The sequence below is a fragment of the Saccopteryx bilineata genome, chromosome 1 (assembly GCF_036850765.1).
Source record: "Saccopteryx bilineata isolate mSacBil1 chromosome 1, mSacBil1_pri_phased_curated, whole genome shotgun sequence".
NCBI lineage: Eukaryota > Metazoa > Chordata > Mammalia > Chiroptera > Emballonuridae > Saccopteryx > Saccopteryx bilineata.
Window position 1 is genome coordinate 301,598,421 of NC_089490.1, and position 14,051 is coordinate 301,612,471.

At 43.6% G+C, this 14,051-nt stretch overlaps 1 protein-coding gene across 4 annotated transcripts in view; it reads right to left on the reverse strand.

Annotated features, from left to right (window-relative positions):
* The window catches only part of USP28 (ubiquitin specific peptidase 28), a 65,263-nt gene extending 53,543 nt beyond the window's left edge, over positions 1-11,720 (reverse strand). For 3 of the 4 annotated variants that reach the window (XM_066245030.1, XM_066245039.1, XM_066245015.1), the window contains exon 1: positions 11,606-11,720. In XM_066245030.1, coding sequence (XP_066101127.1) covers positions 11,606-11,662 — 57 coding nt within the window. In that variant the 5' untranslated portion in view covers positions 11,663-11,720. Of the gene's footprint in view, positions 1-3,974; positions 4,026-11,605 lie in introns of those variants that run through there. The other variant, XM_066245022.1, reaches the window with a different exon arrangement.
* Positions 11,721-14,051: the final 2,331 nt, after the last annotated feature.

Genomic DNA, 14,051 nt, shown 5'->3' on the forward strand with positions numbered 1-14,051 from the left:
AAGTATATGGCTCTCTATACATCAAAAATTACATACAGTTCATTAAGAAATCAAAATCAATATGCCCTAAAAAGAGGTGGAATAATACAGAGAGGTAAAAGAGTAGCACATTAAACCTAAACTGGAGCCTAGAAGGTAACAGTAAGATAGATAATCACATCTCCACCTCAAATTACTCTGTATATCAACTGACACTTAGGATTCACAGAAAATAATCCCAGTAAAAAATAAATAACACACATTGCTCACTCTTAGCTGGGTGTTCTTCTCATGTATTAACTAATTTACCCCTCACACAAACCTGAGACAGATATTATGTCCATTTGACAAAAAACTGAGGCACAGAGAAGTTAAATAACTTACGCAACGTTATTGCTTACTAGTAAAGGGTGGACTTGAGATTTAACCCCAAGCTGCTGGCTCCAGTCTGCACTCTAACCTCTATGCACTGCTGTATCTGAGAAAACAAAACAGGTAAGAATACCTCTTTGATGTGCCCTGGCCAGGTAGCTCAGTTGGTTTAGTGTTGTCCAATACGCCAAGGTTGCAGGTTTGATCCCCGATCAAGGCACACACAGGAATCAACCAATGAATGTATAAATAGGCAAGACAACAAGTTGATGTCTCTCTCTCTCTTCCTCTTTGTCTCTCAAATCATTTAAAAAAATACCTACTTGATGCAAAACAATACAAAATTTTATTCTTGTATTTTGACTTCAACCTTCGCATCTCATCAAGTTTCCTATCTCTTTCGTTTGCCTTTATATAATCACAAATATGATTACTTAATAGTACAGTCAGCTCTAAACAAGCTAGCCTCGGGAGAATACATACTATACTTGAGGTAAATACTGTATTTGAGGTAAATACTATATTTGATGGAATCTAAGGTGCCATCAGCTATAAAAAGTATTTTATACACTGAGAAAAACTGTTTCCACTTATCTATGACACAGTGTCTTCAGGACAGTCCTAGGAGACATGAATTGGTCACACCAACTTCTTGTAGCTCTACAATTTCTTATTTATGTTGAAAAATATAGCAATTTCCCCTCCTTCCAGATGTACTAGGCCTGCCATGCACTAGGCAATTCTTCTGCACATTTCTCAGTCACAAAACAATATACCTATAGCATTTTTCCTTCTTCGGTCCCATAAAGCATTTGAGTGTAGCTTTGCACAAAAACTTGAAATTGCAATCCCTTTGTTTCACATAAAATCAAATATATATCCTGCATTTGTTCCTATGCCTTTCTTCTTCTTTTTTTTATTTAAATGTTGACTCATAGTGTCATCTTTTTAAAGATACTTTAAATGGCAAATAAACAAACCATATAGTACACACAGTGCATATAACCCCACTGTTTTGACAGTGGAAACAGCTATGACCAAACCTACAATGATAACTATATCACATCTAGATGACAGTAAATGTAAGGATCATCTCAATTTCAGAGCTCTCAGAATGCCAAATAAATGCAAATCAGTGATGTACAGTACACAAGTATGAACTAATTCACTAATCAGTACGTTTGGCCATGGGTTAAAGCCCCACTCTTTTTCTACTTTGTAATGGGTAGCGGTGGACATCAATACATCTAGAATAGTACACTCAGGAAAAAACACTCTCAATTTACCCTTTTCAAAGCTATTGGGCAGAAGTGACACCTTTGTAAATCATTCTCTACAGCTCTAAGAACAATATTCTACATGGTAATTCAAATCCCAATTCCTCATCTTGCTATTATTCAAAGACCATTATTTGATTCTACTCTCACCTTTTCTCCTACACAGTTCCTTACCTCACAAACTCACCCTCTCACGCCTTAAAGGGCTACTTCTACTATTTCTGGTAATACCACCTAGATTAACCATGGAATGCCAATCTACAGTCAAGGGTTATATTCACCTTACGTCTTCTTTAAAGGTGTTCCCAAGGACTCTGGTCCTTACTATTCTCTCCCCTTTCTAACTTCGCTATTGAGGGAACAGATGAACTTGTGAATGAATAAGTCTGTCTTTACCAGGTTTTGCTCATCATGGGGTACTCCAATTGTTTTAATTATGAAATTTTAGCCTCCATAAAGGTAAGAATGATACAACATACTACCTCATTTGAATTATCCATAGGACAGAGCTCAGAAGGTAGCTAAATATGGATAAAGGAAGGATCAAAAGAGATCAGACACTAAGAACTCTAGTAATCATCTGGGATGCTGAATCCGGTATTGGACCTGCTGCGCTGGGATGCTGCTGCTTTCATAGGCTCTCCAGGGGACTTGTATCCTCCGCCCTCAGGGCCTAATCCTCAAGGGGAAGGAAGGACTGAGGAATAAAAACAGCAGGAGAAATCCCTCTGCTGGGCACCTGCCTCTAGAACTAAGACAGTGATCACAAGGGGTGGAGCCTATCCTGGGAAAAGGATAAGATTGGATAAGGGACACAGAACCCGGGAAGATATAAGACAGGGGTCCCCAAACTACGGCCCCCTGAGGCCATTTATCCGGCCCCCGCCGCACTTCCAGAAGGGGCACCTCTTTCATTGGTGGTCAGTGAGAGGAGCATAGTTCCCATTGAAATATTGGTCAGTTTGTTGATTTAAATTTATTTTTCTTTATTTTAAATATTGTATTTGTTCCCGTTTTGTTTTTTTACTTTAAAATAAGATATGTGCAGTGTGCATAGGGATTTGTTCATAGTTTTTTTTATAGTCCGGCCCTCCAACGGTCTGAGGGACAGTGAACTGGCCCCCTGTGTAAAAAGTTTGGGGACCCCTGATATAAGAAATGGACTGGTTAGGGGAAGCAGCCAAGACCAAACCCAGGGACAACTGAGAAGCTGACTGGTAGTCTGAAAAGGCACCTAGTCCTTCCCAAACTGGAGATAATATAATCAGCTTAACAAAGCATGCTCTCTCTTTCACTAAAAAAAAAAAAAAGTTTGAATAACAAAGGATTAGGTAGGCTATGCTGTTAACATAAACAACAGCTATTACATGATTCAGTCTTAATAAATATTCAGCTAAACCTAAGTTCTCAAACAGTACCCACAACCAAAATCCTAGTAAGTACTATATATTAAATGTGTACTTTACAGTAATGGATAAACTAAGATCACTAGGATCCTACTATATTACTAAGTCACAGTTTCTCCTGGAACTTCACAGGAAGCTGATTTAAATATTAACTTCACCACTATGATGCTGCGCGCACACACACACACACACACACACACACACACACAGTACACATCTAACACAAGACAAAACAAAGCTTGTGCTCCCGTCATAAGTCAAATAATTGACAAGAACCAACAGGTTTGCATTTCCTTAGCTAAATTCACATTGTTTTTATAAAACCAAAAGTACTCGCTTTTCTTGCCCAGAGGCAGTGAAGAAAGGCACTAGAAAGGAGGAATTCAAGCTTTCTGATCTCAGCGACTTGGTGGTTTGGTGTGATCCAGTGCACTCCTCAGGGCTGAGGCTTGTTTATGGCAAAGACGGTCCCTCATCTTGTAATAAGCAGTAAACAGGATTATTCAGACAATAAAAACATTAAGCTATCAAATTTTGGTAATAAATAACTGGCCTAATCTACTGCAACTAATTTAAATTCTCTTTAATCAGATGAGGCCAATTTGTGAGATGACTTGAGTTTTATCTTTAAAATACCCAGCTTAGTATTGAGATAAGAAGCATTCTAGATTATCTCATTCCTTCAAACAAGGAAGATATTTTCATCAATCTGGTGTACATATTTCCTGATCTCAATTGTGTATTTTTTACAAAGGCACTGCTACACTTAAAACTAAATAAATATTGATAAATGTTTCTTTACTCTAAAGAACTTACAAGATATGCCTAATAAAGTTCCCTCCAAAATTAAAGATTTTGTTTTCTGATTTTAAAATAAAACTTAAGTACCCAAGAAAAGTAAAATAAAAGTAATAATTTCTAGAAGTGAAAGAAAACATACAGCAGCAACTCCAGAAATTCAACCTGGAAAACAGGGTCTTTTATACCCCCACTGATCTGAAAGAGAAAAATAAAGGGGGAGGAGAAAGAAAGAGAAGTATCAATGTGTTGCTCCATGTACTTGTTCTATTTAGTTGTGCATGCACTGGTTGCTTCTCATACATGCCCTGACATGGGACAGACCACAACCTCGACGCACTGAGATGACGCTCTACCCACTGTGCCATCTGGCCAAAGCCTGGGCAATCAGGTCCTAATGCAATCTGAAACACCCACTAACCTTTCCAACTTGCACAAAACAAGGAACAGTCCATAAGAACCCTTCGGCTTTTTCAGTTTTTCTTCCAGTAACAACTCTTTTTTGGTCCAATTTACTAATGAAGCAGAAATCTAATACACTAAAATAAGAAAAAAACTCTGAGATGGTCTAAATTAAAATCACAGTGGACAGAGAGCGAGAGAGACAGAACAGAAGTAGCCTGCTAATAGCTGTGGACCAGCTCTGACAAAAGACTTTTCACATTCTAGAATATGTTGAAATTTAGTAACCCCTAGTCCACACTTGCCCCATTTCACCTTCTTTTATCCCCTCAGTCTAGAGCTAACATAAATCAGCTTACATCTTTCTCTCCCCCCCCCACTTGAAGTATAAAAACATTTGCAAAACTCCAGGATGATGGACATGTTGTCCTTCTTACCTAGCCATGCTGCTATGGTTGGTTTCGATACATGTCCCTAGACATGTCTTCTTCTTCTTTTACTAGCAAAGTCCTGGTAAACCGTTTTGTTTAATAAAGACTTTCAGAGTGCAACTTGAGATTTTTTATTTAAAAATGCCATAAGGCTATCCTGGCTGGTTGGCTCAGTGGTACAGCATCAGCCCGGCATGTAGAAGTCCCGGGTTCAATTCTCAGCCAGGTCACACAGGAGAAACATCCATCAGCTTATACAACCTTCCTCCTCTCCTTTCTCTCCATCTCTTTTCCCCTCTCACAGTCAAGGCTCCATTGAAGCAAAGCTGGCCTGGGCATTGAGGATGGTTCTATGGCCTTTGCCTCAGGCGCTAGAGTGGCTCCAGTTGCAACGGAGCAACATCCCAGATGGGCAGAGCATCGCCCCCTTGTGGACATGCCAGGAAGATCCTGTTCGAGCACATGTGGGAGTCTGTCTCTCTGCTTCCTCACTTCTCACTTCAGAAAAATATTACAAATTTAAAAAATAATAAAATAAAATAAAATGAAAATGCCATAAGGCTATGACTCTCTAAAAATAACAAATATCAGTTTTTTTATGGATACAACTAAACCTCCTGAAATAGGTTACTAGATAACTGATTTTAATGATGCAAAAAATAGGTGCATTTTGAAATGACTGTTTCAGTTCATTAACTGGCTTAAAGTTGTTAAAAAGCATTAAAACAGGGGTCGGGAACCTTTTTGGTTGAGAGAGCCATGAACGCTACACATTTTAAAATGTAATTCCATGAGAGCCATACAACGACCTGTGTACCTTACGCATTATCCAATAAAAATTTGGTGTTGTCCCAGAGGACAGCTGTGATTGGCTCCAGCCACTCACAACCATAAACATGAGCGGTAGGAAATGAATGGATTGTAATACATGAGAATGTTTTATATTTTTAACGTTATTTTTTTTATTAAAGATTTGTCTGCAAGCCAGATGCAGCCATCAAAAGAGCCACATTTAGCTCGCGAGCCATAGGTTCCCGACCCCTGCATTAAAAGCTTTTAAAATTTCGTCACTCTTATATTGCATATAGAGGGGTTTAAACTGGAATTAACAGGAAAAAAGGAACTAATTATTATTAACCTTAAAATTTTCTCATATCTTCTTCTTAAATGCACTAAGAAATTCCAACAGTACAAAAAGATAAAAAAATGAGTAGGAAATTTTCCTTTACTTCCTATCCCAGTACCATTTCCCAGGAGTAACCACTGTTAATAGTTTCTGATGTATCTTTCCAGAAATGGTCTCTGCACATAAATATTTTTTACAATATCCACCACGTCCTGTACCTTGCCTTTTTCTTACTTTAGAACACATCTGCATGCAGAAACCAAATATAAATTAGGTTAGGAAACAGTTACAATACAGTCATATGAAATGCATTTTCAGTCCTGGCTGGTTGCTCAGTGGACAGAGCGTCAGGTCAGTGTATGGATATCCCAGGTCCAATTCCCAGTCAGGGCACACGTGAGAAGCGACCATCTGCTTCTCTGTCCCTCTCTCTCCCCTCTTCTCTCTCTCTCTCTTCTACTACCACAGCCAGTGGCTCAGTTAGTTTGAGCTTTGGCCTCAGGTGCTGGGGACAGCTCAGTTGATTTGAGCATCGGCCCCAGAAAGGAGTTGCCAGGTGGTTACCAGTAAGGGGACATGCAGGAGTCTGTCTCTGTATCTCTCCTCCTCTCATTTAAAAATAAATAACAAATAAGTGGCAATAAAGAATCATTAGAAATAAAAGCATGAGAACAGGACTCGAGAAATACCTGAATAACTAAGGGAAAATGTTAAAAAGAATTATTACTAAAAGGCCACTGATTAGACCAAAGGTAGTCAGTCACTGGTCATTTCCAAGAGATGCGTTTCATTTGCTAGTGACAAATTCTAAAAGCCTACTCTTGGCAAGGCTCTCGTTGGGCAGCACGGGAGATGCTGACCACATAAAACCACTCACTACCCTACAAGCTAACCTTCTGCTGCCCGGTCAGCCTCTCTGCAGGCCTCTGGGCAATCAGCCCTCCTGCTGGAGACTACATTGGTCCCCACAGCCAACTCCCAACAGGGCTTTTGCAGAACCTGTCACTGCTACCTCAAGCTGTCGTGGAACCTGGGAATCAACTTGTCTCAGTCTAGAGGCTGTGCCTACTACCAGCCAAGAGCTGATCTTGTTGGGTCCGTGCTTTCCAAGTTTTCTACAATGTAGCAGAATTAAACTGTTACTGGAAAAACTTTTAAAAAGAAACAGGAAGATTTAGAAACTGTTAAAAACTGAACAAAGTGAAAGAAAGGAGGTGGACAAGGCAACAGCTGAGACAGGGCAGAGAGGAGGGTTAGGCTAGGATAAAGTAAACAAGTAGACATGAAATAATTTAGGAGTAAGGAGAGACATCATACAGACCAGGGTTTCTCAAGCCTAGTACTACTGACATTTTAGACCAGACAACTCTGCATTTAGGGCAGGGGTCAGAAACCTATGGCTCGCCAGCCAGATGTGGCTCTTTTGATGGCTACATCTGACTCACAGACAAATCTTTAATAAAAAAAATAATAACGTTAAAAATATAAAACATTCTCATGTATCACAATCCATTCATTTCCTACCACTCATGTTTATGGTTGCGGGTGGCTGGAGCCAATCACAGTTGTCCTCTGGGACAACACCAAATTTTTATTGGATAATGTGTAAAGAACATGGGTCACTGTATGGCTCTTATGGAATTACATTTTAAAATATGTGGCGTTCATGGCTCTCTCAGCCAAAAAGGTTCCTGACCCCTGATTTAGGGGATATACTATATATTGTAGGGTGCTTAGCAGCATTGCTGGCTTTTGTCCACTAGATGCCAGCATCCTCCTCCTCCAACAGGCGCAATCAAAAAGGTCTCTAGACACCAGTGATCTAGATTCATCTTTACAAATGAAGGAAGAAGGATGAGTATCTTTTCCATTGACAAAAGAGATGCTGAAGGCAGGGGTCCAGGGGGAGACCATGAGACAAAGAGCTCCCTTCAGATGTCAGCAAGTTCAGTGGAATGGGAAAAAGAGGTTATCTATCTAGAAAGAGTGCAAGGAGGATTGAAAGTTTAAAATATCAGGGGAAGTCTAGAGAGTAATATAAAGGTTCTGGCCTGAAAATATTGGTTCACCAACTAAAAAGTAGGATCAGGGATATCTTCAGTTCCTGGAGTCAGAATTGCCTGGGTTCAATTCTAGCGGTAGCACTTACTAGTTAGGTGACCTCGAGCAAATTAATGAACAATTTTAAGCCTTCTTATAAGAAAACTTCATAGAGGAATCATAAGTACTGAGATAACATGTAAAGTTCTGAGCACAGGGTCTGGTACACAGTACATGCTTAACGTTAACTACTATATTATTATCAACATCATTATTGTCCTTGAAAAATATCTGCTTCTCTTGGCTATTGCTTTACATCTCTTTGATGAAACAAATCACATGGAAAGATGTGGCCTGCTGAGGCATTATTTGTCCATGTGTTTTACGAACAATGTACTCATGTGGAGGCATGAGGGTTGTGGAAGCCAACCAAACACTCATTTACTGATGCTCCAAAAATCACAATTAACGAGACAAGGTAAAAGGGAATGAAAGCCAATAAATCAAGGGAAAACAAAAAGGGCATTAAGTTTTCACTGAAGCTGGCAGGTTTTTATAGAGCTTCAATTAGCATAAAGAATGTGTGATGTGGCCTCAGCTGGTTGGCTCAGTGGTAGAGCGTCAGCTGGGCATGTAGATGTCCTGGGTTCGATTCCCAGTCAGGGCACACAGGAGAAGTGACCATCTGCTTCTCCCTCCTTCCCCTTCTCCCTTCTCTCTCTCTATCTTCCCCTCCCGCAGCCATAGGTTCGACTGGTTCGAGTGTGGCCCCAGGTGCTGAGGATAGGTTGGTTGATGGAGTGCATCAGCCCCCGGTGCTAAAAATAGCCCAGTGGATTTGAGCACAGACCCAGATGGGAGTTGCCGGTTGGATCCTGGTCAGGGTGCATGCAGGAGTCTGTCTCTCCAGCTCCCCTCCTCTCACTTAAAAAAAAAAAAAAAAGAGTACTATATTTTTCCCTCACTAAAATTCTTGGGAGGCTATAGAGGTTTGCCCATGTACAAATGACCAATAAGGAAGGGAAGCATTCTAGGTTTTAAATAGCTTCTCAGTGTTTTTGGATGAAACCTCTTCTCAACTAGAACAATGAAAGATTCTCAAAGAAAAACATAGAATACTACAGAGAATTCAAAATAGAGTCTATTCTAACAGGAAACTTATCAAGATGAGGAAGAAGTTACTAAAAATCTTTCCTCTGAGATGGGAAAGTTAATTCCCCCATGTAAGATTCCTTCAACCTAGCCTGCTAGCTTCAAGCATTTTACATTAGCAAAAACAAAAAGGACACACACATTATCAAACATACCAAGTTTATCATCTGTCTGTATGGGGTGAATCACTGGGAAGAACAGTTAATGTCATCACTCTGTAGGTCACCAGCAATCAGGATACTCCAGCCAACCACAGCCACTGGACTTCCAAACTTTCCAAAAATATCTATGACATATACAAGCGTTCACAAAACACCTCTCACACAAAAGTCTCAAATAGACAGTGATGAGACAGTGTTCACCGCGCTCAAACTGTGGCAAAGGGAAATGAAGATGCAACTGATGAACAGGCAAATGGTCTCAACTGCCAGTCCTGATAAATTTAACTATGACTTGCTCACCCTTAAAAGTCTCTTCTCTAAATCAACACAACTGTCTCAAAACTAAGATCGTCCCACCTGTTCTTAAACATTGTTCTAAAACTAGTAGAACTGATTGATCTCTGAAACAAGAGAAAATCCTGACTCAGATTTCAGGAGGCATTGCTGAACACCTAAAAGTACTACTTCCGCCTGACCAGATGGTGGCGCAGTGGATTGAGCATAGGACTGGGATGCAGAGGACCCAGGTTCAAGACCCTGAGGTCGCCAGCTTGAGCGCGGGCTCATCTGGTTTGAGCAAAAGCTCACCAGCTTGGACCCAAAGTCCCTGGCTAGAGCAAGGGGTTACTTGGTCTGCTGAAGCCCCCCCCCCCCCCCCCCCCCCCCCCGTCAAGGCACATATGAGAAAGCAATCAATGAACAACTAAGGTGTCACAATCGCAACGAAAAACTAATGACTGATGCTTCTCATCTCTTCGTTCCTGTCTATCCCTCTCTCTGACTCTCTCTCTGTCTCTGTAAAAAAATAAAAATAAAAGTACTACTTCCATTAGAAATCAGCACATACTTTAATTTTGGATGAAAGGACCTTTTACTACAGGAGTTTTAGAAAGGAAGTGTGTTCACTTTATACACTACGGGTCTCCTTAGTGCAGGGGTCCCCAAACTTTTTACACAGGGGGCCAGTTCACTGTCCCTCAGACGGTTGGAGGGCCGCCACATACAGTGCTCCTCTCACTGATCACCAATGAAAGAGGTGCCCCTTCCGGAAGTGTGGTGGGGGCCGGATAAATGGCCTCAGGAGGCCGCAGTTTGGGGACGCCTGCCTTAGTGCATGAAAAGAGTTAAAAGGCGCAGAAGGTTCACCCTGGCCCGTTAGCTCTGTCACTTCAATTAGAGCATCCTACCCCAAAACGACAAGGTTGAGGGTTCCATCCCTGGTCAGGGCACACACAGGAAGCAACCAATGAATGCACGGCTGAGTGGAACAAATGAATGCTTCCTTTCCCCCTCCCCCCTCTCTCTTTTCCTCTGTCTATAAAAAATCAATCAATAAAATACTTAAGCCCTGGCTGGGAAGCTCCGTTGGTTGGAGATCCATCCTGAAGCACAGGGGTTGCAGGTTCCACACCGGATCAGGGCACTTACAAGAACACATCAATGTTCCTCTCTCTCTCTCTCTCTCTCTCTCTCTCTCTCTCCCTTGCCTCTTTCATTCTCTAAAAAAAAAAAAAAAAAAAAAAAAAAGCCATAAAAGGTTTCTCACGTGGGGGTATCTGACAGCTTTGCATTTTAAATATTATTTTATGAAATTCCTCACTTCCAAACTCACACTTGAATACTTGGCACAAGTTTCCCATTTTGTCTTGAAAAAGAGTAGTGCTTGAGGGGGTGATGAGACAGTGTGAGGTTATAACATTCCAAAGTAACATTAGAAGACAGTCTCAGATTGCCCACTTCCCAAGCTTCTCCACACAGACGTCAGCCTGTGGATCTTCTCTCTAACTAATGTTCCTTCACACTCACCATCTCGGCCCAAAAATCCTCGTACTGTTTCGATCTTCTGAGATAACAGAATAGGAAAACATTATCCGCATACCTTGTATGTATGGTGCTGCTCCTTTCCCCTTCTTTAAAAAAATCTGGAGTAACTACTACCATCATTACTCTCATCACTGGGGGCAAGGGGTGGGTGCTATTTTAAAACAGCGGGGGCGGGGGAGTAGGAAGTGGTACCTGAGACCCCGGTTTATCACAAGGGGTGGAAAGATCCCGGGCTTAAGTTAGGTAACTTTTCTCTGCGTGGGACTCTTGAAAGCAGCATGCCGGAAAACGGATTTGAAAATAAAAACAAAGCAAAGAAGCCTGCACAGCCGCCCCCGGGAGCCTCACGCCGGGTAGCGGCCCGGGAGCACCCCCGTCTCCGTAGAGGTCCCGGTGCAGACAGCTCATCGCCAGCCTTTACACACCCTCCAACTCCCACAGCCCCGATTCGGTCCCCGCAGCCGAGCCGCGCAAACTTCAGCCTCCTTCCGGGCTCTCTCTGCGCCCTCGACGCCCCGCGCCCAGCCCCGCAGGCCCGCCGCGACCCGCGCGCTCCCGTCTGGCCCCGCACCCTCCCCATTCCGGGCATGGAGTCCGCCCCCTAACTCCTGGCTCCCATCGCCGCCACGGGGCCCACCGAGCCGTGGCGATCGGCTGCTCCGGCCGCGTCGTCCTGCTGAAGCTCCGCAGTCATGGCCGAGACACAGCTCCACGGGTCACCGACCTCCCGCCACCTCCGCCAGCCCAGCCTTCCAGGAGGAGGAGGCGGAGGAGGTGGAGGAGGCCCCGCCCCGTCCGGCCCTCCACCCCGCCCCATTACGGCCCCGCCCCCCGCGCGCCCGAGGCTTGGTCTACACGCCCCGCCCCCCGGGGTTCGCGCGCACGCCAGGCGCGCGGCCGAGGGTCAAGCAGCTCTGCCTGGGCGTCGGCCACGTGATCGGGCCCTGCGCGCGGCTAACGGTCAGCGTCGCGGTCCTGGGCGGTGACTATCGCGCCCAGGAAATGGCTTCTCGGAGTGCCGGCGCGGCGTCCTCGAGGCGCGATCGTTTCTGGGCGCAGCACCGGCTCAGTCTTCTCCTCCAACGAGTCATAACTGCTCACCGACTAGGGACCCTGTCTAGTGGCCGCGTAAACGGGGTTTCCCGCCTGGTTCTTTAGCTGTTTCCAAGTATGGTGACATGAAAAGTTATTAATCGTCGTTAAAAAACAGGAGAGGCAGAGGTTGAATGGAGGAGAACTTTCTAAACTTGACCAAACCTGTGTTCACTGATGCCCAGCGTGGTGCCGTGACATTCGTCTGGCATGGGGAGACTCGGTGTTCTGTCACCAAACAGCATTGGGCGGGGGAGGGGGAAGGAAAGGTGCAGCTCCGAGTGTGCAGACCGGGCGAGCCGCACGCGCCGGGCAGCTGCTCAGATGCAGAGAGACTAAGAGAAAGGGAGGGACACTGAGGACGCAGAGCTCTACTGTGCTCATGGTCTTCCTACAGGGTCCTCTGCACGGACTTAGAGAACTCTTCCTGTAGCCGCTGATTCCTCCCACGGACACTCCTACTGGTCTTGTTGATTTAAGGTCTTAGTCAAAAATCTTTATCTGGAGCAAGAATTGCCTCTGGGGTGAAGCTCACAAAAACCCTACTGAGACCAAGGTTCATAAGTTTACTGCCCATGTATGGTTTCAGGTCTTGTTATTCAAGTCTTTGATCCATCCTACCTTCATTTTTGTGTACAGTGTCAGCAGTCTGGTTTCATTCTTTTGCGAGTGACTTTCCAGTTCTCCCAACACCATTTATGGAAGATACTATCCTTTCTCCATTGTATGTTTTTGGCTCCTTTGTCGAAAATTAGTTGCTCACCTATATATGGGTTTAGTTCCGGACTCTCAAGTCTATACCATTGGTCTGTGTGTCTGTTTTTCTGCCAGTGCTATGCAATTTTTTTATTTTTAATTTTAGAGAGGAAGGGAGAAGAGAGGAGAAGAGAGATGAGAAGCATCAACTGGCAGTTGCTTCACTTTGGTTGTTAACTGATTGCTTCTCATTCGTGCCTTGACTGGTAGGCGGTGGGAGGAGCAGGGGCTCAAGTCAAGCCAGTGATCCCTTGCTGGAGCCAGCAACCTTGCACTTCAAGCCATGACCCTGGGCTCATGCTGGCAACCAACGACCTTTGGGCTCAAGCCAGCGACCATGAGATCATAATGATGATCCTGCTCTCAAGCCTATGACCCCATGCTCAAGCTTTCAAACCTGCACTCAAGCCACAACCTTGGGGTTTGGGACTGGGGCCTTCAGTGTCCCCAGCTGATGCTCAATCCACTGGGCCACCAATGGTCAGGCCGTATAGTTTCGATTATTGTAGTTTTGTAGTACAATGTGAAGTCAGTATGATACCCTCAGCTTTGTACTTTTTGCTCAGGATTGCTTGGGCTATTCAGGGTCTCTTGTGGTTCCATATAAATTTTAGGATTATTCTAGTTCTGTGAAAAATGCCATTGAGATGTTGATGGGGATTGCAATAAATGTGTATATTGTTTTAGGTAATGTTGGGCAGATAAAATATATTATGCTCACTTTGTTAAAGATGGCGCTGCCCACATGGAAGCCTGTCGCCCAGGTGATATTAATGTGTGTTAGGGGCGAGCTGTGGGCAAGCAGGATCCTTGTAGCCTGGGGCTTGGTTTTAGGACTAAGCCTTTCCCACCCTTTTTGATGTGGGGTGGTGTAATCCAATTATGCCTCAGTTAAGTGACTTTGTATCAGAGACTTCCTTATATTGTATATTGAATTAAAGGTTTTAATTTCTACACTCTAAAATGGGGGCAGAATGGAAGCTTGCTCTCTCTGTTCGGGAGATTAGCATTAGAGGAGAGAGCAGAGAAAGGCCACGTGGAGGAGGCCAGGAGAAGCAGCCAAGATGGCAGAGTGTTGAGTGAGAGGCCAGTTTGTACAGAGTTTGTGCAGGGAGAAGGAAGGAGATGGGGAACAGAGGTGAATAAGTCTGGTGAGCTAGAAACCTTTGATTCTAGGAAACTCGGATAAGTCAGTAGCTTTGTGAGCACTGAATGAGTGGGTTTTGGAGCCCAGT